Source organism: Petromyzon marinus, unplaced genomic scaffold, assembly GCF_048934315.1.
Source record: "Petromyzon marinus isolate PM22_M1 ecotype Great Lakes invasive population unplaced genomic scaffold, UKy_Petmar_22M1.pri1.0 PM_G_Scaffold_9, whole genome shotgun sequence".
In the NCBI taxonomy this organism is placed as follows: domain Eukaryota; kingdom Metazoa; phylum Chordata; class Hyperoartia; order Petromyzontiformes; family Petromyzontidae; genus Petromyzon; species Petromyzon marinus.
This window is the reverse complement of record NW_027423046.1, coordinates 976356-1004020: the sequence shown is the minus strand read 5'-3', so window position 1 is coordinate 1004020 and position 27665 is coordinate 976356. Positions and strand designations below refer to the sequence as shown.

The following is a 27665-nucleotide window of genomic DNA, read 5'->3' as shown; positions in this document are numbered from 1 at the left end:
TAAGAGATTAACTTAGAGATTACCCTCGTTAGAGATTAACCTCGTTAGAGATTCACCTAGTCAGGGATAACTTACTAACAGTTATTTCAAAGTAAATAAACAGCAATGGTTTAACACAAAGCAACATTCCGCACACGTTCAACATTCACCAGTCTGGCTCGCTTCAACCAATGCTGGTGAACTGCAAGATGGATCATTACAGGTGAAGGACATTTTTATTTAAACTTTCGTGACTGCAGCGGTCCGTATTCTAACGGTTCTTTCGGTAAAACAAAGTTAACGTACATAGAAAAAAATAATAATCCAAATAAAGCGATTAAAAATATCACGACCTTTCGGTTGCAACACAAGCGTATGACGGACCGCTTTGTGTTTGCGTATCGAAACGTCGTGATGTTTTTAATAACTTTTTTTCGATTTACGTGGCTTAATTAAAAGATACTCTTTGGTTCTTTCAGTAAAGTCACGTAGGTATACATTTTATATAGAGTATGGATTCCTGCAATCACGAAAGCTTCAAATCTAGATTTTACTGAAAGAACCATAGAACACAGGCAAGGACCCTATCAGATATGGGTCCTATAACCAAAGGCAACATCGCCCCCTGCCGGCAGATACCTGTTTAGGTTGTTCTATGGATGAACTCGCCTCTGTCATAGGCACGTGGAATTTCCATTGGCTCAGGGTTGTGTTTACCTTGTGCTGCACAAGGACAAGCTGTCATGAGGGGGTCCCTTAGGCTAAAATGAAGCTGACGCTCAGATCATTTGTTACAGTGTGTGTGCAATATGAATACATTTATAATCTTTCACAACTATCGACATATGCCTTCAACTAATGTTTGTATCATGTATTTCACTGTCTAAAAACATCTAAATACGACAAAAAAACTAAGTGAAATCACGCGTCGCTATGTGCAAATGACTGCGTACAGTGTTAGCATTTTTATATTTGCATGGCACGCCTTAAGTGTACTACATTTCGAGGACAACATTTGCCCTTTGATAGGTCAAAACATGTTTTTTACATTTTAGCACCCGATTTGAAGATGGATTGTAGCCCTTGAACGTCATTGTCCCATAGTTGTGGAGTTGGGTGCTCTATGCAATGCATTTGGATTAATGTGGCTTATTTATAGCACCTCATCTCAAACAACGCGGTGGGCATGTTTACTCTATATTATTAATCTACGTTTTACATTTAATTATTAATGAAAAACACAGTTGCGTAATATGAATATTTACAAAATACATAGCAGTAGTAATGATGGCTACTACAATAATGTACTTCATGAAGGTTGACTAGAGTACATTTTTTATCATATTTCCCATTGCCATGACAACAAACATTTGTTGCAACATACGTATTGTGGTAGCAATGATGGTCTGCTAGCTTGCAGGGCCGTGAGAGAAAGCGGCGGCTTATTGCGGAGGCCTTTATCCAGCAGTGGATCGACCATGGCTGATGACGATCCACTGTAGTGCCCTCATCTATACGCAGAAAACGAATCGCTGGTGTGTTGCATGGTGAGGTGGCCCAGAGACCCTTTCACACGATGCTCTATTTGAAGTTAAACATCATATGCACGTGGAGCCACATCTCCACATTCGATATACAATGTTGCCAGTATCAAACACACCGTAATACCCGCACCTCCGATTAGCACGGTTGGCTACGTACGGCGCGGAACACGCGTACGTGTGTGTCCACACTTCTACACGAGGATAAGTGGACGGAGATAAGCATTGATATTTTGATCCACCAACAATACCCCGCATATCGGTGTGGATAAGAAGAGTTTACAACATGCGCGTTGCTATATGTATGAGTTCCCTAACACAGAAACGGAATTCTTGTTTTGCAAGAATAATGCGAGAATAATGTGATGTTTGTTGTTGTCATTACAGTGTTCACAAAGGCGTGGAGTCGATGGATGGCTTTGGCCAGTATTCTGGTACGTATACCAATGACTTTCAAGGAAATCTCAAATGCGGCGATTCCTCAGAAAGTAGAGAAGCCAAAGAGAACGTTGGAGGTGAGATAATGAGACTTGGTGTATGAGTACATGTGATGGGTAGTCTCAAATGGTTTCGTTTTATCGTTGCGTAAAGCATCAGTCGCTTCACCAGCATTGGTGCAAGCAAGCTTGAAGATACTCAATGTCGAAACCAATACAGAGCTTGCCTGTGTTGTACCAATGCTGCTGATGGGATGTGCAAATAATACTTTTATATTTTTTTACGTGGAGGCGCATATATGGGAAGGGGTCATAGCTGCTTATTTATGTAGTTACCTATAGTATTCTCCACAATCGTGCTCATTATACGTTTGTGTTAACTATACATTGCAACCTTCTTCCTAATATTCCGAAGGGACTTTTCAGATTTCTCTTTAATTGTATAATTATGTAATAATAGGGATTTTCCCCTTTTTTCTGGCAACAAAACTGAAACCTTTTTAACAAGGATTCACGTTACTGCATTAACCACAATAATTGCAGTCAAAATGCAAACAAAAAACATACTATGATAATATATGCATTGTCCTTGAAACTGAAAACATATCTCTTTTTTTCCCCAGAAAACTCAGAAGACTTTAGTATCAGTGAAATGCGATCAGTTTCTGAAATTCGTATCCTTTTTGAGATTGCCTCTTTAAAACAAAAAAATAATCGATCATATCAAGTGAGGGCCCTTGCCTGTAAGATTGGTATTTCACTCACCAGAATTGAGCTTCAACCGGACTAGACTTTGCTTTTTTGTTGTTGCATCAACGCTGCTGAAATTATTCACTCCGAGAAAGACGTGTGGCCGCTCGGATGTGTAATACATCGCCTTATTTTTTTATATTATGTGCAGGGACAGGTATGTGACAGAGGAGTATTGCATGCTTGATATTTTTGTGCTATTTTTACTATGTTCATTTGTGAACATTCAACAAAATATATATGAAATTAATGAGTGGACTTCCTTCAGCTGTGTTGCTCTTGAAACGAGTAAGAACCAACCAGGTAGGCTTCAGCGGTAGAGGGATCAGCTCACAATCTCAAGGTTGTGAAATTCAAATCCTGATTGGAGGTTGACTCAGCCAATTTTCCCTCTGGGGTTAATATAAAATTATTACCACTTTGTTGGGGAAGTCAACTGGTTGTCCTATAAGAATGTGGAATTTCCACCACTGGTTCAGGGCTGTAAACAGGAGTTTAGCACCGCCTCAGTGCTCATTTGAGCAGGAAATCACCGACTTTTTTGTTTACCTTGTTTACCTTAGAAGTGTCTTAGTCTGTCTTCTGGGTTCTTTCAGTAAAGTCACCCACGTAAAAGGGAAATAATAAAATAAAACAATAATATAAAATTCTCACGACGTTTCGGCCACAACACAAGTAACCTTCTTCTGTCTTAGTCTGGTGCTCTATCATTGTGTTATCTATATATTCAGAGTGGTCCAGATGTTTTGTGACCCCCCATTTAATTCACAAAACCTTCATATTTTTAAAATAAAGTTTCTTCAAAACAGAAATGAATACACAAAGGGGGAAAATGTTACGAGTCAATTAATTGGAGGTCACAAAACATCTGGAGCACCCTTCAGAATATAAATAACAAACAATAACGTCAATGAAACCAAAATAATTAAAATACTTGCTGGATTGTGTGACATTGTGTGTTTTATGAGCAAAAATGTAGTTATGCTTTCTGAAAAAGTTGTTGAGACTCAGTGAGACTCTCATTGATAAATAAGCGTAACAACGACAATAACCCCAAACAATGCGAATGTACAATTTCCTCAATAAATGTTAGCACATGTTTGTCTTTGAATAAAGTAACAAAAGTCTCCTTTTTTAGTTATTCTCCATGGGAATTCATAATCCTAAACATATGTTATCCTAAACTTACCTTCAGCGTTGCCTTACAGACATATTTTCAAGGAGTTTCCTTTTTTTAACTCGGTTCAGTCTCGCGTCATGGATGACGTAAGTATATGGCATTTTACACTTAAACAAACGTGTAACTTACGGTTTGATTTCTATGCAGTGATACCAGTTTTGTTTTGCTCGGTACTATACATCTTCATTACTGATGGTAACTATGTCTGTGGAATGTACCAAGAGGGTTGATATTAATGGTCATTACTAAGTGAAACAATCATAAGGTTACAACGTTTAAGATTTCTAGAGGTAATCATACAGGCATATTTAACACGTAGGCTTTCGCGATCAATATTATTCACCATTCTGGCGAATTGCCCGATGATGCTGGATGTAATTACCAGCGAAACGTCGTACTCAAACTGTAAATGTTGTGGATTCACTCTTCAATACACTGGTGGGCTATAGTAGTGAACTATTTGTCTTTTGTCAACGTGACACTTTTTTGCTGATTGGCCGTGTCGGGTGGTGGAGGGTTACGACACATTTATAAATAACGCGATCTAACCCAAAAACCTTTATTATGAATACATGCATATCATGCAAGCATATGCATGCTATAATGAGGTGACTGAACAGCAGAGTGAGCGGCTCACAATCTGAAATTTGTGATTTCAAATCTAGGTTGGGGGTTAACTCACCCCATCATCCTACCAGGGTTGATATAATTGGTACCACTTTGTGGATGAGTCTGCAGTGATTACCCAATGGAGAGACAGACTCATCCCCAACTTAACACCGCCTCAATGCTTAATTGTGACTAACTCTGCCGAATTGATAACACTTGCACAACTTCCAAGAGGCAATGACAGTACCTCATATGAATGCTGGATATGACTTTATACGATGTTTAACAAACTTTGTCTTACATTTTTTAAAATTAAGATTCTGTACACAAACAGACCTGTAGTGGTTTGTGCTCCAACTGGTTCTGGGAAGACTGTTATTTTTGAGCTGGCCATAATTCGACTCTTAATGGAATGCCAAGGGCCCTCCTACAATGCAAAAGTTATTTATAGTAAGTACGTCTCTTAATTGTTACATTATACATTGTTGCAATTGCCCACACGGTATTGTATTCGTACAACAGCAAGCACGCTTGATGTAGACCTGTGTGAGCATGAATGTGACGCGCACCCCCTAGTGGCCCCCATCAAGGCACTGTGTCGGGAGAAATTCGAAGACTGGCAGAACAAGTTTGGAGCACTCGGCATTCAGTGCAAAGAGCTTACCGGAGACACGGACGTCGATGACTATTTTGAGACACAAGATGCCCAAATAATATTGACAACACCGGTAAGTGTTGAAAAAATAAATAAGCTGACAATACGCCTCCTTCACGTAGCTGTCCTTCCACATTAAAATTAAGGGTATATTTTTTAGACATCCCATCAGCCACCACACGACCTTCTGGGATCATAATAATTTCAGCAGTATTGGTTCAACACAAGCAATACTCTGGACCGGTTTTGCTTATCACTGTCTCATTAGCAGAGTCAGGCTTTCTTAAGCCTATTTTTCTGAATTGCTCGATGTGTATAGGTGAGGACCCACTCTGTTAGATATGGGTCCTAGTTTGATGCTGACCTACATAATACGGAACACAACGTAATGTCTCACCTGTGCTCAGGTTTCTCATTGGCTCCCAGTTCACACCCGCATTGAGTTTAACGTTCTCCTACTCGTGTTCAAGGCCTTCAATGGGCTTGCTGCACCTCACATCCAGGAAACGATTCAACCGTACACTTCGCAAAGTTGATTCAGCCGTACACTCCACCGGGATCTCTCATATCCACCGATAATTCCATACTCGGGTGTGGCACGCTCCCAGAGTGTGAACCTGGGGTCACGGGGCTTTTGTTTGTACATTGTAATGTTATATCTCTACTGGGCTCACTGACTTCATTTGTTTGCAGGAAAAATGGGATAGCACAACAAGACAGTGGCACGACAGGTCTCTCGTGCAGGTCGTGAGGCTGTTTCTGATTGATGAGGTAGAGTACATGACTGTATTGTTCTTGGTTTTCCTCGGCATACTTTTGTAAATACAGCGATACCCCCATTTACTCCCCCCCCCCCCCGCCACCTCACATATCGCAAATACGTCGTCACTTCATGGATACCGCGACCTGTTTTGCGTCGCCTCCACCCACACATACGTCGATGACAGCATCCGTCCTTTCTCGGGTCCGTCACCTCAGCCTTCGCCTCCACCTGCCCTGTAAATTGCTTCGATTGACGTCGTTTGGATATTCGCTATCGCACCTTTCAGGAACGCATCCCCGACGTAAACCGGGTTATTCCTGTGCACAGTATTGAATTTATAGGAAGCGGCCACAGTGGTGTGATGGTTAGCGCGCTGGATTTGCAATCCAATAAAGTGACATAGTTATACAGGGACTCCTTGACTTATGAGATAGACGTGTGCCTGGAAAGGTACGCGTATCTCAAAATCGCGTATGTTCAATAGCAATTTTCCCAGAAGAAATAATGGTACAGGAGGTGGTTCGGGGATTTCACTCGCACTCGCTGACGTAATCGCTTTTATTATCCTAGCCTATATCAATACAATACATGTACCCACAATATAATACTTTACATTAAAAAGAAAATCACGTAAACTCTAATTTACTTCCTATAAAATAAAGAAATCCGGTATTGCTTGTTAAGACGCCGGAGTTGCGTTGCGGAGGGGATGGATGGAGGCGAGGAGGGAGACAGACTTAGAGTTAGTGAATGCCGTACAAGTATAGCGCACGAGTTATCGTACCGCACTGGTTGCTGGCAACGCCGTTGGGTCGTGGTGCCAGGCTAGGGTGGCGCATCTCGTGTTGCGGATGACGATATTCCGAAAATTGCCTAGCGTATGTCAATATAAAGTCTAAATACAACGCGCACGTTATTCCAAAATGACGTACCACAAAAGCAGGTAAACCGAGGATTGCATGCATACGGTTACAGTACCTAATTTGAATATATGGTCATCGAATTGAAGTGGGAGTACCATGTCTTAATTTTTCGATCATAAAGTTGGACCCATTTAAACAACTTATAAAGAAGTTGCTGGCATTTGTGCCCAGGTGTCTGAGATGTTGGGAATTTCGTGGCAAGACAGAATACTGTAAGCAATGCAGAAGTCTGGAAGAGTACACGACAGCTCAGTACTTCAGGGTGGTTCATGCTTGCAGGATGGGGAAGGGCCGATTGCCGATACAGGCATTGTAGTGGTCTCCACGAGTTTGGACAACTCAAGGAAAAGAACCTGAGACAAGATCGTGGGATACTTCGATAAAAAAAAAATCATGGAAGTTGCGTCGTGTTATGCTGTGGGTCATGGTGCAGGTACACACAGTAGGGGATGAGTCACGTGGTGCCACCTTGGAGGCTGTGGTCAGCAGAATGAAGACGCTTTATAACCTTGTCCCTCCAACCTCCACAAAGGATGCGCTTCAACCGCTGCATACCTGTGCGGGAGTACGGATCATCGCCCTGTCAGCCACCATTCCCAATATAGAAGATGTGAGTTGGCATACTTATTATACATTGTTTAAACATATACTGTATCGCTACAATCTTGATTTGAAGCTTTCGTGACTGCAGAAATCCATACACTTGGGTTCTTTCGGTGAAGTCACGTATATATAATTTGTATTTATTTTATACCTACGTGACTTGAGCGAAAGAACCAAAGAGTATATATATTGCTATAACATTGGCTAATAGCCAGGTGGCTCAGTGGTAGAGCGAGCGGCTCGCAATCAGAAGGCTGCGAGTTAAAGTCCTCGTTGGGGGTGCTAACTCGTTCCATGGTCCTTCGGGGGTAATTAAAATCAGTATCACTTTGTGGGGGAGTCAATATTGGTTCTACGGATAGACTCTCCCCCGTTATAAGAATGTAGAATGTCCACCGCTGGCTCAGGGCTGTAAACAGGATATGAGCACCGCCTCAATGCTCATTTGAGTAAAAAAATAACCTTCACGTCTACTATAAACTAGTTGCATTTAATTTGTAACATCCACTGTTAAAAGGAATTTGTGTCATCTTAATCAAGTTGCACGTGGGCAAATGCCCAGACATTTTTTTTGACTTATATATATAAAATATGGAGAGGTATGAATACCTCTCAATGCATTTAAATTAATATTTGTATATCCTCTACAAATATTGCTGAGGCATCCACCTTTCTCTTTCTAGGTTGCCGAGTGGTTGTCTGATAGGGATGGAACGGCAATCTTCGTAAAATTGGATGAAAAGCATCGGCCTGTGAAACTCCGCAAAATCGTGTTGGGATTTCCTTTCTATCGTCTACAGACTGCCTTTAAATTTGACTTGATACTCAACTACAAGCTCGCAAAAATTATACAAACATATTCTGAGCAAAAGCCAACGCTCATTGTGAGTACATGTCTTATTTGTTGTTCCAAGTCAAAATGGCATGATTAGTTTAATTGCATATTTTTTAAAATTTAAATATTTTGCATGCATAGCCCTTAAATATGGAATATGTTAAGGTGTATATGGCCTCCATTGACACATACGTAGCAAACAGGAAATGCAATGTGGACAAAAATCTCATGTGTAGCCTTAACAGACTTTTGGGGGAAGTGCTGGTGGAAGTGCTGGTAAGCGAGCACTTATGAAGACCATCATGAGCACACGAGGGGGTGGGTGGGCAGCACCACGCCGGACCGCCTTTGTTTCCCCAATGCTGATGTTTCAGTATCACAGCAGGTACTCATTTGAGGCTGAGTAGACCTAAGGAAGCCCCAGAATTGGTTGAAATATTCACCGTCGCTTTTGATCATGAGCGGGAATCGAACTCGGGTAACAGGGTTTGTAGCACGGTTCACTAACCACCACTCCCCACTTGCATATCTATAACCATGCATATACAATCACACAACGGCAATATCCCCTGTTTAGTCTTTACAAGACTCAGTTTCAGTTTTCTCAGTTTCATTTATTCGGTGTAGAGCCCTGTGAGCCATCCGGCTCTTGAATCGGGTGCAACCGCAACAAACAAAAACATGAACAAGAAAAACATGATTATTCTTAGCTCTTTCGGTAAAGTCACGTTGAAGGGAAACAATAAAATAATAGAATATATATAAAACAATAAAAATTCTCACGACGTTTCGACCATAACACAAACGGTCGTCATCAGGTGTGAAAAGCAATGGCAAGAAACATTTGAAAGAAGTGTCGGTTCGCATTAATTAATTTATTTTTGAACGGTGTTTTTATTTATAAAAAAACGTCAGCGCCACGTGCAGCGATTTGGCAGTTTATTTAGAAGGACGAGTCCATCTATGTTCTGAAAAGAGGAGGGGGGAGACGAAAAATTAATGTATGCTGTCTGAAAGCCACCGTAAGCGTGAACAATCAATTAAGACCTGAAATGGTTTATCAAATCCTTCCAATGATTGCTAAGCCAGAATTGTGTGCTCCATTTAGAAAGTGTTTCTTTCGTGGACGGTTTGGTAACGCTGGCGCGCAAGCCGTTTAGAAGAGGTGGGTGGCTCTGAAGAGAGCCTTTGGGTTGGTTGAGTGCGCGAGAGATGAAGCCGTAGAGAGTGCGGCCCTGGCGCTTGAGGGCGTAGACCACGTCCGTGGCGGTGACGGCCTCGCGCTGTCTGGGCAAGAAGCATTTAGCGAGCACCTGTAGAGGCCATACACATATACGTTTGCGCACACAAAACGTTATAAAAGTATGCATTTATACAATGAATATCACACCTAGTCAAGCGCACATATATAAATATTAAAATGGTTTAGGCCTTAGATATTTCACGTGCATTCCTTTGGAAGCAGGCATACTTTTTAATAGCGTGCATTGAAGGCACCTTGTGGTTATTCTTTTACAGTTCTGTGCGACGAGAAGAAGTGTTCAGCTGGCTGCAGCCACACTGGCTAAATATGCTAAATTCATGATTGATTTCCAGCACAGGCAGAGGTAGGCGTGGGAATTGGGCTCTGCACATATTCGTGTTTCGCAAATGTTCTGTGATTAAGATATTGGTGTAAAAGTAACGGTCAAGGTGCCGCCTCAAGTTCCTTGTTCGAGCCACTGCTGGTGTTAACCTCCGCTTGAGAGAAAAAAATATGTTGAATGACTCCAATATCCACGATGATGTTGGTCGCGAAAGCCTACGTGTTAAACTGACTTCATAATTTATTTTGCAATATGAAATACGTACCGAGGCCCTTCGCTCTTATTTGCCTTAGGCCCCTCATAAGTTTAATCTGGGCCTGATCATAATGCATCTAAGGCCCAGGGAACAAGGTGATCAAGGGGAGATTGACACATGTGATTGTGAAAATTCCACACTTACACTATGGCACCAAGTCCGTCCGTAGTAATATATCACTTGAGAGAGAGATGAGCGTGCAGACACATCATCATCAGCCATGATCAATCCACTGCTGGATGAAAAGCCAACTGATATTTTTTGTTCAGTGTGCTGTGAAGATTTGTGCCGTGGAATAAAAATGCTGAGAAGCACTACTCTAGAGGGATATTGGTCTACTCTTTCACATTGACCAGACGTGTTGGAAGAGGCAGGCATACCCACACTTTACCCCACTATGCGCGACCTACCAATTTATGTATTTATACACTGCTCGGTGGACAGGGGCAGTGTGGGGGGGGGGGGGGTTAAAAGATCGCGCTCGAAGGTGGAATTGATTACAAGTCTAGCGTGCTCACCACTACACCATATATACTGGTCATTTATTGTAATTTCAGACTGCAGAAGCATGCTTCTTGCCTAAAGGATATCAAGTTGAGAGGTAAGCTTGTAAAGCCCTCACTGTTTTTAACGATGATTTAAAATAATTGCATCAAAATATCAAATTCACATTCGCATAATTTGTTTTATTATTGTTGTAGATTTGCTGATGAAAGGAATTGCATACCATCATGCAGGGATGGAAACGTCTGATAGAAGAAACATTGAAGATGCTTTCTTGCAAGGAGAACTGCCAGTACTGTGTACGTAAAATATGAGCATATAATTTATTCATGGAGAGATTGTAAATTGATATATGTGTCCATGCATCAGGTTTGCATGTGGCTTTGTGAAATTAGTAGGGGCTGTTATGTGTGCATATTTCAAGATTACAAACCCATACTGATATCTAACAGAGTATCCTTGCCTGTAAGCATCTGGCAGTTCACCATCAATGGTTCAAGCAAACCTGACTGGTGCTGAGACACTGAACGTTGAAACTGATCCAGAGTTCTGCTTGTGTGTTGCACCAATGCCGCTGAAATTGTGGTTACTAACAGCTGCCTTGTGACCAACCGCATGTGATACATTTGCTGCCAGATACATGATGACAGTATTTTGTAGAGTTCAATATTTTTATGATGACTTATTAACTTCACCGAGTTACTTACGCTATATTTTGTGCATTGGGGCGGCAGCGCGCTTGACGCTTGTTACAGAGGTTACACAGGTTCGCATTTGGAATATGGTAATCCGTTATGGTTAATACTGCAAGTATATGAATCATAGCATACTTTGTGCCATCTGCTTAAGAGTGGACATTAATTATCCCGTGGCATGATTTGAAGAGAGTAGCCTGTTGTGTGCTGGTGTCGAGGTCCAGATTTGTAAATGTTCCCACAAAATATCCAATCAGGAAGCATATAGCAATATGGCTGTCGCCTGATGAAACTGGTTGTGATTACTGGTGAAACGTCGTACTCAGTTTGTAAATGCTGTGGCTTGGCTCTCCAACACACAACCGGTGTGCTGTACTAGTACACTACACTATACACTACATTATACACTACACTACTATACACTACACTATACACTACATTATACACTACACTACTATACACTACACTACATTATACACTACTATACACTACACTACACACTACACTACACGTTACACTAGTGCTGTACTAGTGACGAATTGGCCACGTTCTGTTTACGTGACAACCCTTACGAGTTGGCTGTGGTGGGTGGTGGCGGGTTTTAACGACACATTTATATATATCTAACCCAAAAACGTATATTATGGAACATATAGCAACATTGCCCCTACTGCGAAACTTCTGCAGAATATGTGCACACACAGCGCCTTTTTTCGTGATTGCCTTGTGATAAAAGAATGGTGCAAATACCGAATGTTTTTATTTGATTTGTCTGCAGTCTCTACAAGTACACTGGCTATGGGTGTAAACCTTCCTGCACACCTGGTCATCGTCAAATCTACCATGCACTACACTGGGGGAGGCATGGTGCAGGAATATGGGAAAACAGATATTCTACAGATGATTGGCAGGGCAGGAAGACCACAGGTAGATGCACATATTCTGACTATATTGGTTCATACATCCTTACTTTTCGGAACTAAATATCCGTTTTCAAAACTTAAATGCATTGTGCACAAATGTATTCTAGTTTATTGGATCCCATCTCTTGAAACCCATCATGTGGACAATATAGCATCTATTTTGAAGAGGTAAAGATTTCTTGCTTATTTGTGCATTGATGTTGGTGCCCATCTACTATATACAGCCCTAAGCCAGGGGTGGACCTCCTTAATTCCAATGGAATGGGAGAGTCTTTCCAAAGGACAACCAATGTTGACTTTTTCACAAAGTGATATTTATTTTATCGACCGAAAGAGGGATGATGGGCTGAGTCGACCTCTAACCGTGAGTTGAACTCACAACCTTCCCATTGCAAGATGGCCGCTCTACCTCTGAGCCACCTGGCTGCTGCTGTTGCTGCAGAGGTAGAGCGGCCTTCCGATTGCAAGATGGCCGCTCACAACCTTCCCATTGCAAGATGGCCGCTCTACCTCTGAGCCACCTGGCTGCTGCTGCTGCTGCTGCAGGATGAAGTGAACTGTTGCACTATTCTTGCTCAATTATGAATGTGTCATAGCATGTTCACCATTTGTTAAAACATATACATGTGCTTTTATTTAGCAAAATAGCAAAGCGTCAATTCCAATAGGCTAACAAGCACAAGTAATAGATCATAGACGCGTGTCGCCATGCTGGAAGTGGGGAGCGGTAGTGTAGCGGTGAGCGCGCTGCGTTATAAAGCCCGAGTGACTATTATCTTAACCGGACCTGGTGCTGGCCACCCACCCCCTCGTGTGCCGTGCTTGCCTTCATAGGTGTTCGCTAACGGCACTCGCCCCAACAGCCAGTTAAGGCTCTACGGGGGATCTTTGTATGTTGTAGTAGTATATACCTGTGGTAGCAAGGGTTTGTGGATTTTATTTTTTTATTTAAAGCTTTCGTGACTGCAGTAATTAATATTCTTAGCTCTTTCGGTAAAGTCACGTTGAAGGGAAACAATATATATTGTAAAGTCACGTTGAAGGGAAACAATATATATTGTTTCCCTTCAACGTGACTTTACCGAAAGGTTTGTGGATTGTGCATATTTGTGTGTTATACCCACTAGAGATGGCAGTACAGAAAGTTGGTTATGAACCCATATGTGTGAACCTGCGTGTTTCCCCCAGGAAGTTTCGTTTCCTCCTAAACACAAAACATATCCAAATAAATCAGGCAAATATTTCAATGCAGGATCCATCTGCATTTCCTGAGACTGATTAAAGATTTTCCTGCATTTAGCTCATTATTAGTATGGCTATTTATCTATTTTTTATGTGAAGTAACATACGTGATATCGTTTACAGTTTGATGTTTCAGCCACTGCGGTGATATTGACAAGAAATGAATTGAAAGAAAAATATGAACAAATGCTAAGTGGGACCCAGAAACTAGAAAGCAGGTAGGACAATAACGGCAGTTTTGTTATTATATGTATATATTGGGCATGAACATGTACATATTTGTGAACGTTATGTATAAAGTCAGCATCGGCATACACTGCCCGCTGAAGGCCTTTTTAGCCGTAAACATCCTTCACAGTCCAGTGATACAACAATCCACGTGTTCCATTACCTTGGCTACCACTCCATCGTTAGTTTTGGGCACTGGCCATCATTCCTACTCGTGACATGTCCTGCCCAAGCTTACTTATTTTTCTTCATAGCTTTAATGCCTCTAACTTGCATGTCTGGTATGTCATCAAAAACAGACGCTGCTTCTTCTTGTTCATGCTTTCTCCCTCTCTTCCCTCCCCTCTCATTACCCCGATATCTTGGCCCCAGTGACTCCTCCGCCTTAAGTCTTTGATGCATAAAAATGCTGTGACAAAACAGAGGTTATGCTTCTCGGCTCCGTGCACTCAACTTCAGCTCATCACCCACAGTAACAGACACAACGTTGGTGGCTTCTGTGACCTTGCTCCGAAGTTTGAGGCCTATTTGAAAAGTGAAAAGTGAAATTCAGAAGTGATTTTTTTCACCTTCAAAGTATTGTCAGCACGACATCATGCTTGTCAAACTATTATGCAGATAATTTGGATAATGCGTCTCTTCTCTCTTGTTGATTATTGCCATGCCACCTTGTTCGTCGGCATGCCTCCTGCAAGAGTTCTCAATAGGCTGAAATTCTAGATTTGAAGCTTTCGTGATTGCAAGGATCCATACTCTTTGGTTCTATTCGGTAAAGTCACGTAGGTAAAAAATAAAACAACAAAAATCACGACGTTTCGGCCACAACACAAGCGGCCTTCATCAGGTGAAGGGATCAGGCTGTCTCGAGGACAGCGCTGAAGTGGAACACAGCCACGTTTAAAGGTCGCGGTCTGAGCGTGGCTGTGTTTCACTCCAGCGCTGTCCTCGAGACAGCCTGATCCCTTCACCTGATGAAGGACGCTTGTGTTGTGGCCGAAACGTCGTGATTTTTTGTTGTTTTATTTTTTACCTACGTGACTTTACCGAATAGAACCAAAGAGTATAATCGGCTGAAATGTTTTCACAACGCAGCTTGCCTGACTCCTGCCTATAACCGCTCCATCCGAACATATCACACATGTTCTGGAATCTCTACTTTGGCTCTTGGTGAATCTCAGAGTCGACTCTGAGATCGTGTTACTGGCCTACAAAGCACCCACCTACCTTTGGGACTTTTTGAATCCCAGTATTCTATCTCACAATCTACATTTCATGGATTCCAGTCCTCTCTGCAGCCCAAAGATGAGACAGCACTCCAAGGGCGATTGGGCCTTCTGCTGTGTGGTTCCCCATCTGTGGAATGCCCCCCCTCCCAAGCCATATTCATGATTTTGGGCATTGTCGATGTTATTAAGTCACAATTGAAAACTGACGCCCATACTATTTCTTTGGAACACTAGACCAATTACTTAGTGCAAAGTATTAAATGTTGACATTTTCACATGTAACAGCACTTTGGTTCTTTTGAGGAGAAGTACCACATCAAAATAAACATTTATTTTGTATTATACTATCTTGTTCAGGATCTTCACGATTTCACGTTGTAATGAAAACTTTCTCAATTTATTTCAAGATACGTTCAGAATGATGTCTTTTTTTTCCTACATTTTGTGAATTTCCATCAATCAGCTTCCTCTCTGCAACTTCCATGTTCCCATTGCTATAAAGTAGCTACCGTGAATTTGTGAACACCTTCGGTCTCCTGCAGTTTGCACACGAATTTAACAGAGCACCTCAATGCGGAGATTGTACTGCACACGATCACAGATGTCAACGTGGCATTGGATTGGATCCGATCCACATTCCTGTACATTTGGGCACTCAAAAACCCAAAGTATTACAGTAAGAAATGCATTTACGATTCAAAATTAAAACATACAATATTCGCGTGATTATACTATCGCAATGTGTGCGATAGTATAATCACTAGGTTCCAATGATGCATATAAAAGGAATAACAATACACATGAGTAGGAGTATTGGAAAAGGTTGAGTTACCTATTCGTGCATTTATTTCAGAAAATTATCAAGAACATACATTTAAAATGTGTTCTTGAGTAGTATAGGTATTTTGGAAGGATGTATATACATGTGTGTCCTATTAATTTTCAAAATGTATTTGAGTGAACGACACTTATTCGAATGAAACACAAAATAACGTGATGTATATTATGTAGGTTTGTGTTGAGCGAAGACCCATATCAGACAGAGAGGGCCCTTGCCTGTAAACACCTGGCAGTTCGTATAACACGTAGGCTTTCGGGACCAATATCATCCATAATAGTTTATTTTTAATACTGTATATAAATGTGTCGATAAACCCACCACCACCCTGATAAAGCTAGTTGTAATTACTGGCGAAAAGTCGTACTCAGTTTGTAAATGTTGTGGCTCTGCAACACATCGGTGTGCTGTACTAGTACACTACACTATACACTACATTATACACTACACTATACACTACACTATACACTATACACTACACTATACACTACACTATACACTACACTATACACTACACTATACACTATACACTACACTATACACTACACTATACACTACACTATACACTACACTATACACTACACTATACACTACACTATATACTACTATACACTACACTATACACTACACTATACACTACACTACTATACACTACTATACACTACTATACATTACTATACACTACACTATACACTACACTATATACTACTATACACTACACTATACACTACACTATACACTACACTATACACTACATTATACACTACACACTAGTGCTGTACTAGTGATGAATCGGCACGTTCTGTTTACGTGGCAACCCTTACTAGATGGCTGTGTCGGGTGGTGGCGGGTTTTAACGACACACATTTCTATATTTACGCGATCTCACCCAAAAAAAACTATATTATGGATCTGGCAGTTCACCTGCATTGGCTCACACAATCCTGACTTGACACTGAATTGCAAAACCGGTCCACAGTTTTGCTCGTGTTGAACCAATGCACTAAAACATTGTGTGAAACCATCTTTGGGTATTTTGAGCCATTATGCCTTGGCATAGATCAGCTATTGTAATATAAAACAGTAATTTTAGCTGTAATTACATTTCACGTTTGGGGCTTTCAAAAATATTATGAGCTGACTGGAGGAAATAACACGTTTGAATGTTCTTAAGTACAAAGGACATAATTACGGTATATTTGTAAGGAGTGAATGTTAAACATTCTGACAATTTAGAGTTCGTTCATTGACATCAAGTGTTTACATAGTTTTGACTTTGACTATGACAAGATATTCAACTGTTAAAGCCATTTTAAGTACATCTCAAGCGATGCATGAAAAGGCAGCATACTGAAAAATAAATGTACTCCGTATAAATCACTGATACAGAATTTGCCGCTGGTCTGAACAAAGAGGACATTGAGAAGCAACTTCTGCAAGGTATAGTGATATTAACATAATCTAACATCAAACTGTAATTTTACTGGAATAATAGTAGACAATTTGAAACTGAGAGAAATACAACTGCTTGCTTGTGTCTTTCATACGTTACTGTCTTCAGCCACCACGCGACAGGTCAAGACACTTCTGTCTTTGATTCTTCCCCTGGTACTGATGCTTTCCAGTCCTTGTGAATTCCCTCCCACGGTCTCACTTCTCAAGCTCTTACAACCTTGCTCAATTCAAGAAACCTGTCTACTTGTTAGAAGATGAAACACTGAGAATAAAACCCATGTATGCAGCCTCTGAAAGAGCCAGTTAGTCGATTCAAGTTGTTCCTTGTGTTTACACTACAAGCAGCATGATTTTCAATTATTTAAAATTGAGACAAATTGAACGTTGATTTGAAGCTTTGGTGACTGCAGGAATCCAGACTCGGTAGACAAAATAAAATAAAACAAAACATCGTAAATATCACGACGTTTTGATCGCAACGCAACAAGCGGTCGTCCTCGGGCAGGAAAAAAAAAATTCAGCAGTGTGAACAGCTGAACCAGCGAGAGAGCTTTCGTGACTCAGGAAGGCTACTTGTGTTGTGGCCGAAACGTCGCGAGAATTTTATTGTATTATGTTTTATTTTTGTTATTGTATTTCCATTCTACGTGGTGACTTTGCCGAAAGAACCAGGAGGATGAGCTCTCTCACAGCTCTCGCTGGTTCAGCTGTTTCACTGATGGAGATTTTTTTCCGCCTGAGGGCGACCGCTTGTTGTGTTGCGATCGAAACTTCGTGATTTAGTATTTGTCAGTTTAATTAAATTTTTCTACCTACGTGACTTCACCGAAAGAACCAATGAGTATGAGACGCATTGATTTTTCTTTAATTGTATTTATTTAATGATCGTTATGTCAAAATAATTAAGCTGACAATATGCCTTCTTCCCATAGCTGTCTCTTCGCATAAAAAGTACAATCATTGTTTATAACATATCCAATCAGCCACACGGCCTTCTGGGAGTGAATATTTTCAGCAGCAACAAACAATCTGGACCAGTTTCGACATTCAATGTATAAGCAGTCAGGCTTGTTTAAAGCAATACTCGTGACCTGCCAGACATTAATTGGCAATGATCTACTCTGTTAGCTATGAATGTTTCAAGCAGATTTTAGATTTTAGTGGAGAGACAAATATGGGAAGGCATAATACCTGCTTAGTTAATTTGTTGTCTTGTCCACAACGACATTAATGTTTCTTTTGCATTATTTATTTCAGAACTATGCTTAGAGAGTTTGAACTCGCTGGCAGCTTACAAGCTAATTTGTATGCAGAATGGGGATATTAAGCCAACAGTAAATAATCCTTCTGCTGAAACAGCATATCATCACGTGTTTGTTCACTTTATTTGTCACGAAAAAACATGTCATTTCACATATTCATGTTGTGTATAGCGTCCAGTCGTCAATGCAAATCGGCATCTCAGAACGTGCTGTAGAATTTGTCACGTGCACAGGTTCCTAACGGAGGCACGGGAGGGGGGGGGACCCCCAGACAAGAATGGGGGGCAGTGAGAACCTTCGCCAACTATTGCCCGAGCCCTGGTGCTGCTTATGTTGGGATGTGTCGCCAACTCCATTAATTGATGAGTGTCTGTGCATGGAAAAACCCCCACGTGTGCAAGGGGTGGTAACTCAATATCCGTGCGTATGGATATAATGAATTTGCTGTCTGCCAATACCCCTGGCAAGCCAAGGATATGGCGATCTTGGCGACCTTGGGAAGGGAGTTTTACCAATTTGTGTTTGATCCAACAACCCTGCATTACAGGCACGATGTATAGCCGCCACCAGCACCCTGGCATTTAATTACAGTTTATTTTAACATATCATGGGACCTCCTTTGCCTTTGCTTTCATGTGTTTTGCTATTTTAACAAAAAATGGTTTGATATTGTCCAGATGTTGGTAGATTGATGGCTTACTACTACATGGCATTTGATACCATCAAGCTGTTTGGCACAATACAGGGCTCGGAAGCCGTGCAAGACCTGGTAAGTGAGGTCACAGGGTTGGTTTCTCATTGTTCCACATCACCATCAACTTACGTTAACAAGGCTTGCTGCGGCAATGTCCCCTTACTTAGCAGACGGTCGAGACCCCTGAAAGGGTTCGTGACAACGCATTACAGGTGGTGACTGTAATGATGTTAACAGACAAGGATATGTGTGTGTATGTGACACATAGCAAACAACCACAACGACTCACAGCAGCGGATTTGACAAGCGGCTGTAAATTATCATTTTGGATGTTTGACAATAGGCCGTTAAATTTTGATTTAAAGCTTTCGTGACTGCAGTAATTCATATTCTTAGTTTTTTCGGTAAAGTCACGTTGAAGGGAAACAACAAAATAATAATATATATATAAAACAATAAAAAAATTCTCACGACGTTTCGACCATAACTCAAACGGTCGTCTTCAGGTGTGTTGGTTTGCATAAATTTATTTTTAAACGGCGCATTTATTTATTTATAAAAACGTTAGCGCCACGCGCAACGATTTGGCAGTTTATTTAGGACTAGTCCATCTATATTCTGAAAAGAGGAGGGGGGAGACGAAATTTTTTATAATGTATGCTGTCTGAAAGCCACTGTAAGCGTGAACAATCAATTAAGACCTGAAATGGTTTATCAAATCTTTCCAATGATTGCTAAGATAGAATCCATCTTCTCGGTTGAAATTGTCTCTGTGCTTGTATATGTGGATAGCCTCATGAACGAATCTCTCATGGAAGCCAGATGGCTTACAAAGAACCTCTGTCTTGGAAAAGTCAATGGCATGTGAGCCTACTGAATTAGAACAATGATCTGCCACGGCCGAGGTGTTGGTCCTACCGTGTTTAAGGTCTGCTTTGTGTTCACGAATGCGGTCCGAGACATGGCGTTTGGTTTCTCCAATGTAACTACTACCACAGAGGCAACTTAGTTTGTAGACACCAGGGTATTGTATGTCCGGAATCACATCTTTTACAGACGGAACCAGATCACGGATTTTATGTAATGTGTTGAAACGGACCTGGATCTTGTGTTTATTCAAGATTTTGGAGATCTTTTTTGTGATCCCCGCAATGTAGGGTAAAGTGATGGTTTTGAAAGGCTCCTCAAGAGGGTTCTTCTTCATGGTTTGAGTGATAGCTTTGCGGATTGTATAGTCGGAGTAACCATTAGCCCTAAGAGCTTGGTGTACGTGCTTGAGTTCACTGCTTATGTGTTCCTGGTCGGATATGCATTGGGCTCTATGATACAGAGTCTTGATGAGAGAATTCTTCTGTGATGGATGGTGGTGGGAATCCGGTTTCAGATAAGCATCCATATGGGTAGCTTTCCTGTAGACAGAGTGGCTCATTGAACCATCAGGTCTCTTTTTAATTAGGACATCCAAAAAAGGTATCTTGCCATCTATTTCGACTTCCATGGTAAATCTGATGGCTGGGTGTATGGAATTGATGTGGTCGAAGAATTGGTCTAGAGCCTTTCAAAACCATCACTTTACCCTACATTGCGGGGATCACAAAAAAATCTCCAAAATCTTGAATAAACACAAGATCCAGGTCCGTTTCAACACATTACATAAAATCCGTGATCTGGTTCCGTCTGTAAAAGATGTGATTCCGGACATACAATACCCTGGTGTCTACAAACTAAGTTGCCTCTGTGGTAGTAGTTACATTGGAGAAACCAAACGCCATGTCTCGGACAGCATTCGTGAACACAAAGCAGACCTTAAACACGGTAGGACCAACACCTCGGCCGTGGCAGATCATTGTTCTAATTCAGTAGGCTCACATGCCATTGACTTTTCCAAGACAGAGGTTCTTTGTAAGCCATCTGGCTTCCATGAGAGATTCGTTCATGAGGCTATCCACATATACAAGCACAGAGACAATTTCAACCGAGAAGATGGATTCTATCTTAGCAATCATTGGAAAGATTTGATAAACCATTTCAGGTCTTAATTGATTGTTCACGCTTACAGTGGCTTTCAGACAGCATACATTATAAAAAATTTTGTCTCCCCCCTCCTCTTTTCAGAATATAGATGGACCAGTCCTAAATAAACTGCCAAATCGTTGCGCGTGGCGCTAACGTTTTCATAAATAAATAAATGCGCCGTTTAAAAATAAATTTATGCAAACCAACACACCTGAAGACGACCGTTTGAGTTATGGTCGAAATGTCGTGAGAATTTTTTATTGTTTTATATATATTTTGTTGTTTCCCTTCAACGTGACTTTACCGAAAAACTAAGAATATGAATAGGCCGTTAATTATTTTGTAAGAAACAAATTAATAAACGGACTTACAATTGTGCAGATAATTGAGCAGTTTTTAGCCATGTTTGGCGATCATCATCGTTTGTATCTATACAGTACACCTTATTGGAGTAAGGATACCGTCTTATTTTAGTTTTACTTACAAAGACAGACTTTTAGTTTATTACTGCATACATCGTCGCTGACAATTCTATCAATCGGTGTGCATCTGGCACAAGGTTCAACTAACACCTACGTTTTAAGACATAATCAATGCATTGTACAGCGGCATTCAGAACCAAGTCAAAGTGATTTCCTGCTCAAATGAGCACTGAGGTTATCCATCTACCGTTGACAGCCCTGAGGCTATCGTGGAGAATCCACAATCCTATGACAGGGGTCTCTCTGCAGCGCAAACACCGTTGACTTACTAACAGAGTGCTACTCATGTTATCAAACTCGGAGGGAAGGTGGGTTGAGTCAACTCACCACCAGTATTTGAACTTGGAGCCTGCCATCTGTGAGCCACTTACACTAGTTGAGCCACCAGGTCATAACTCCCGCGTGTATTTTACAAGAAAGTATTTTTTTGCGATTAGCAATTAGCTGAATCGATACATTTTTCTCCTGATCTCTTTGAACACATTTTCGGTTTAGGACACCTTGTATTGTAAACGTTTTGGAGGTTTGTAATTGGCGTTAAATACCGATTTGTTCCTGTAATGGATGTGGGTTTAGTGTCAGGGCAGATTTGGGAGCTCACCGTGTGTCTATTGTGCAGCAGCTGTGGGATTCTGACGGAGGGTGGAATTCTTTTTCAATTCTGTGTAGTAGTAGCATCAATGATTTTGGCCATGATGATGACATCTTGATCTTTTAGCTTCTTTACAGGTGACTCTTATCTCAAGCTGTCGAGAGTATAAAGACATCACGCTCCGCGTTAATGAGAAGAAAACCCTGAACACATTGAACTTGGCCAAAAAGCACACGATACGGTAACAATCAGTGACACGTCACCAAATAACCATTAGCATCGTCGTAAAGAATGGAAGAAAAAAATAATAAGCGTACAATATGCCTCCTTCACATATCTGTCCATCCACATAAAATAATACATATATTTTACACATCCTATCAACCACGTGGAATTATGGGAGTGCATCATTTCAGCAGACTTGGTATCACACAACCAAACTCTGGACTGGTTTTGTCATTCCGAGTCTCATCAGCAGTCACTTTTGTTTAAACCAATGTAGGTGAATTGCCATATGTAAATATACAATTATGCATACTGTGTATTGGTAAAGTTACATTACAATTAATTGCAATTTTTACATGGTATATTTGGCCAGTTTGAAGAATGTTAGGTATTTTTTTTAAGATCCTGTGTTAAGGTCATTACATTTTTTGGAATAAAAATCCAGAACCTACACTGGAATAATCTTGAAAGTTTCATATCAAATGTTTTATCGGTCTAAAATTTTGATTCTAATTATTTAATTTAAAAGGTTTCTCGGATAGTGAAACATCAAGTGTGAAAACATTTACATATTTGAGACAATAGTAGTTGTGAATGTATTACGTATTTAAAAATATTGTATGGATAAACGAATGGGGTTTAAGTCTGTATTAGCACATTTAAAGTGTATATTGTATATTCAGTGTGTATTAGTTATTTGGACAAACCATTATGAGTGAATCTGAATGCTTCTTTCATTTCAGATTTCCAATGTCCGGTAAAATAAAAACCAGTGAAATGAAAATAAACTGGTAAGTACAGCTATGATTTCAATGCTCCTGTTAAGATAACACATACGTACATTTGGAGTTGGTTATGAACTTTCTTTATAGTTAGCAACGCAACTTCGTGTTTAGGGTTTTAATATTCTACACATTTGCAGATTATTATCCATTTGATATCACCATACAGATGACACCTTTTAATTGGAGAGCCTTCAAGATGTATTGACACTCATTTTAACACTCGAAACTGCATCTATATTGCAAAAACAGTTTGTTCAAGTGGAGAATTAAGCTTTTGCTACACAATTGAAATTATTTTGATTTAAAGCTTTCGTGACTGCAGTAATTCATATTCTTAGCTCTTTCGGTAAAGTCACGTTGAAGGGAAACAATAAAAAATAAAAAATATATAAAACAATACAAATTCTCACGACGTTTCGACCATAACACAAACGGTCGTCATCAGGTGTGTAGGTTTGTATTGACACTCATTTGCAAACCGACACACCTAATGACGACCGTTTGTGTTAAGGTCGAAACGTCGTGAGAATTTTTATTGTTTTATATGTATTTTATTGTTTTATTGTTTCCCTTCAACGTGACTTTACCGAAAGAGCTAAGATTATAAAACATTGTTTTATATATATTATTTTATTGTTCCCCTTCAACGTGACTTTACCGAAAGAGCTAAGAATATAAAACAATGCTTTATATATTATTATTATTTAATTGTTCCCCTTCAACGTGACTTTACCGAAAGAGCTAAGAATATAAAACATTGTTTTATATATATTATTATTTTATTGTTCCCCTTCAACGTGACTTTACCGAAAGAGCTAAGAATATAAAACATTGTTTTATATATATAATTATTTTATTGTTCCCCTTCAACGTGACTTTACCGAAAGAGCTAAAAATATAAAACATTGTTTTATATATATTATTATTATTTTATTGTTTCCCTTCAACGTGACTTTACCGAAAGAGCTAAGAATATAATTGAAATGACGCGTTGTTTGTAGTCTCATTCAAGCTCAGCTGGGATGTGTACTGGTGCAAGATTTTGCATTGATGCAGGACACTGCCAAAATCTTCAGGACTGGAATCCGTCTTACAAAATGTAAGTTTAAACTGCACTATTTAAACGAATGTACATTGTTTCTGAAGTTAACGTTTAAACGCATGACAGTATTTACATCCGTTATATCTCCGTTTTGTGGTTGTAGGTCTTGCCGAATTTTTGCAGCAAAAGGATAAGCAGAATAATTTCCAGGCCGTGCTGAATGCTGTCCACCTCGCTAAATGTTTTAATGCAAAGCTTTGGGAAAATTCACCTTCCGTTTTGAAACAACTTGAAAAAATCGGTAATTATAATCTCTTTCACGTATAAGAGCAACACATACAAATCAGAAGACCCTTCAATTAAACATTACTTAACCTCAGTGTTTCTGCTGTAGGCTTCTCAATGTCCAGCGCACTGGTCAACGCTGGATTGACATCTTTTGAGAAAATTGCAAACACTCATGGACGGGAAATTGAGTTGGTGAGATAATGGGTGTAGTGTTAATCTCCACAACATGTATCTATGTTTGTGCTGGTGTTTAGCGCACTTCCCAGTACAATTATACGGTAGCTACACCGTAAATGCCATTGGCCCAGTGGCAGCGCTTGTTCCAGAAGCTCGCAGTTCGAATCTGGCAGACCGCTCTGGTTAATTATACTGCGGATTTATTCACCGTAAAATGCTCGACGCCATCTTCTTCAAAATGGACGTCACAGACCCTCCATGATGTCATGCCAAGAAGACCGTTGTGTACCGGCGTGATTGTCCAAATTAGCAAAATGTAAAAAGTAACTTGCAAATTACTCAATTGGGAAACACATTACAATCGTCACCCTTCCTTAATAATAGGAACACCCGCCAATGATGAGCGTATTTCTTGTTTGTAAACAACATTGCAACAAAACCGAATGACGTTTTGCTGACGGTGCATTCCTCCGTTGTGCAGATAGTGAACAGACACCCTCCGTTTGGGAACCAGATCAAAGAAGCCGTGCAGCATCTGCCCAAGTACCAAGTCAGAGTGGAGCAGGTGCATGAGACGGAACCCCGACTCCAATCAAAGATTTCACATTGCTAAAAACAACTAATGCACATACTCTTTGGTTCTATTCGGTAAAATCACGTAGGTAAAAAATAAAACAACAAAAATCACGACGTTTCGGCCACAACACAAGCGGCCTTTTTTTTCTTCACTCCAGCGCAGTCTTCGAGACAGGCTGGTCCCTTCACCTGATGAAGGCCGCTTGTGTTGTGGTTGAAACGTCGTGATTTTTGCTGTTTTATTTTTTTACCTACGTGACTTTACCGAATAGAACCAAAAAGTATGGATCCTTGCAGTCACGAAAGCTTCAAATCTAGAAACTAATGCACAGTCACATGGCTCGGGTGCAAATCAATTTCCCTTTAAGTGCGTTGCTACTTTCAACGTACTCAAAGCAGCAGGCTTTCAAAGGCAAACGTCAATTAGGACTTTGCCAAATACCTGTGAAACCATCCATCTATGTGGCTCAATTTCCCCGCATATAGCCCGCATACGCATATAACCCGCAGACGCATGTACCCCGGTTAAACAAAGTACGCCCACTTGAAACATTGTCGTTTCATTGTGCAAGCAATTCGAATCATTTCAAACATGTTAACGCGTGCAATTGTAGTGCGAGTGGTTTATTCAGCAGTGCTTTAGTCAAAGGTACTGGAAGTGTTGCGCAGTGAAAAAATTAAACGAGTTATGACATGTCACACATGTAAAATATTTTAGGGATAGCCCGCATCTGCATATACCCCACGGGGTCTTGTTTTGTTTTGTAAAAAGTGGTATAACCCGCGGGTTATATGCGGGAAAATACGGAACTCGAAACAGCATGAGTCTGAAGACAAACATTAATTAGTTTTTGATAATACTGCACCTGTGAAACTATCCATGTGGCTCAGCAGTGGAGTGAGCGACCCGCCATCGGAATGTTTGCGAGTTCAAGTCGTAGCTGGGAGTTGACTCACTCCATCATCCCTCCGTGGTAGATAAAATAGGCACCGCTTTGTGGGGAAGTCAACAGCGATTGTTTGATGGGTTATATAGAGACGCATTGTTTCCACCACTGTCTCAGGGGTTGTAAATGAGAGATGGTCACCACCTCAATGCTCATTTGAGAAAGAAAGAGTACTTGTAATGCCACCCAGTATCTTGGTACAGACGTGGTGACAACAGTGGGGCAAGTGGCCGTTGCTGTCATTTGTTAAATGTTTTTTCACTAGGTTTTAAATGAAGGAATCAACTATTTAACGTTTATCTTCACCTTAGTAATATTCAATTTAATTTAATGGCTTGGTAAGCTTTGCATATCATCAATTCAGAATGGCACTGGTTGCTTTTTTTCCAGGGTAACCGATACTACAAAGGTGTGGCTGAGGTGATAATTACAGTGATACTAAAGAACTGTGCGGACCTACAGTCTCACCGCACAGCTCCAAACAACCACTGCTGCACACTATTACTGGGCAACGCCGACAACAACCTCGTCCATCGGCAAATCATCACGTGCGCTTAAATTACACATCGCAGCAATTGTGACAAGGCCACGTGTTTTTTTTCTATGTTGAATCGAACAAAATAATCGTTTTGCCTGATGATTAGAGACCCAGACATCGCACCTCCTTGCTTTGACATTCCTCAAAGACACCGGTGAACCATCGACCACATCACAACATCAAACAGGCCAACGCGCACGTCTCCTGCAGTGCGATCAGTGGCCATGCAACCCAAACTATGGACCAGACAGTAAACCACTGTGGTCTCTGCTCTCCTTCAACCGAGCAGTATAAAAACGACACAAACTCGCTCCTGAAGCTCTCGTGGTTTATCAGATCTCGACATTGGCATTCAGCCCCTGAACATACAGCAATATAAAGGAATAGAGCATGATAATTAGCATCATATAGAAGTAAATGTAACAAAATAAATAGGCAGACATTACGCCTCCTTCCTATATGTAAACAACATTGTTCCTAAAAACAAATGTAACAACACTTTAAATGCACTTGTTACTGGAATTTTTTTAAATAATAATCACCTGTTTTTGATAGGGCCTTTTACTCTGGGGTGTCTATGAGCGCTTGACGCGCAATAAGCGACTTACACCACGTCTCAGACACATTTAAATGGGCACCCCCAGTGACAACTGTCCCTGTGGACACAAGGAGATTTAGCACCTGGCCTGCAATTGGGCATAAGGTTGCCAGTAGGGGACGATGGTTGCTGTGTGTAATTCCAATTGAGTTATTTTTTACGTATTTCTGTATTCGTATTTGTCAACGAGTCGAACTGGTCTACTCGTTTTGAAT

The 27665-nt window shown here is 40.6% G+C and overlaps 1 protein-coding gene across 1 annotated transcript; it reads left to right on the top strand.

Annotated features, from left to right (window-relative positions):
* The first annotated feature begins 30 nt into the window (after window positions 1-30).
* LOC142921824 (putative ATP-dependent DNA helicase HFM1) lies at window positions 31-26091 on the top strand. The gene is made up of 26 exons (XM_076063161.1): window positions 31-202; window positions 1908-2035; window positions 2581-2631; window positions 3903-3973; window positions 4814-4946; window positions 5073-5224; window positions 5845-5922; window positions 7271-7447; window positions 8124-8324; window positions 9794-9882; window positions 10675-10718; window positions 10819-10920; window positions 12095-12243; window positions 13605-13699; window positions 15478-15611; window positions 17163-17213; window positions 18486-18562; window positions 18724-18736; window positions 19168-19259; window positions 22412-22515; window positions 23243-23290; window positions 24286-24383; window positions 24490-24627; window positions 24721-24806; window positions 25273-25356; window positions 26086-26091. Exons 1-26 carry the CDS (start codon window positions 171-173, stop codon window positions 26089-26091), a joined length of 2433 nt encoding a protein of 810 aa, XP_075919276.1. The 5' UTR covers window positions 31-170.
* Window positions 26092-27665: the final 1574 nt, after the last annotated feature.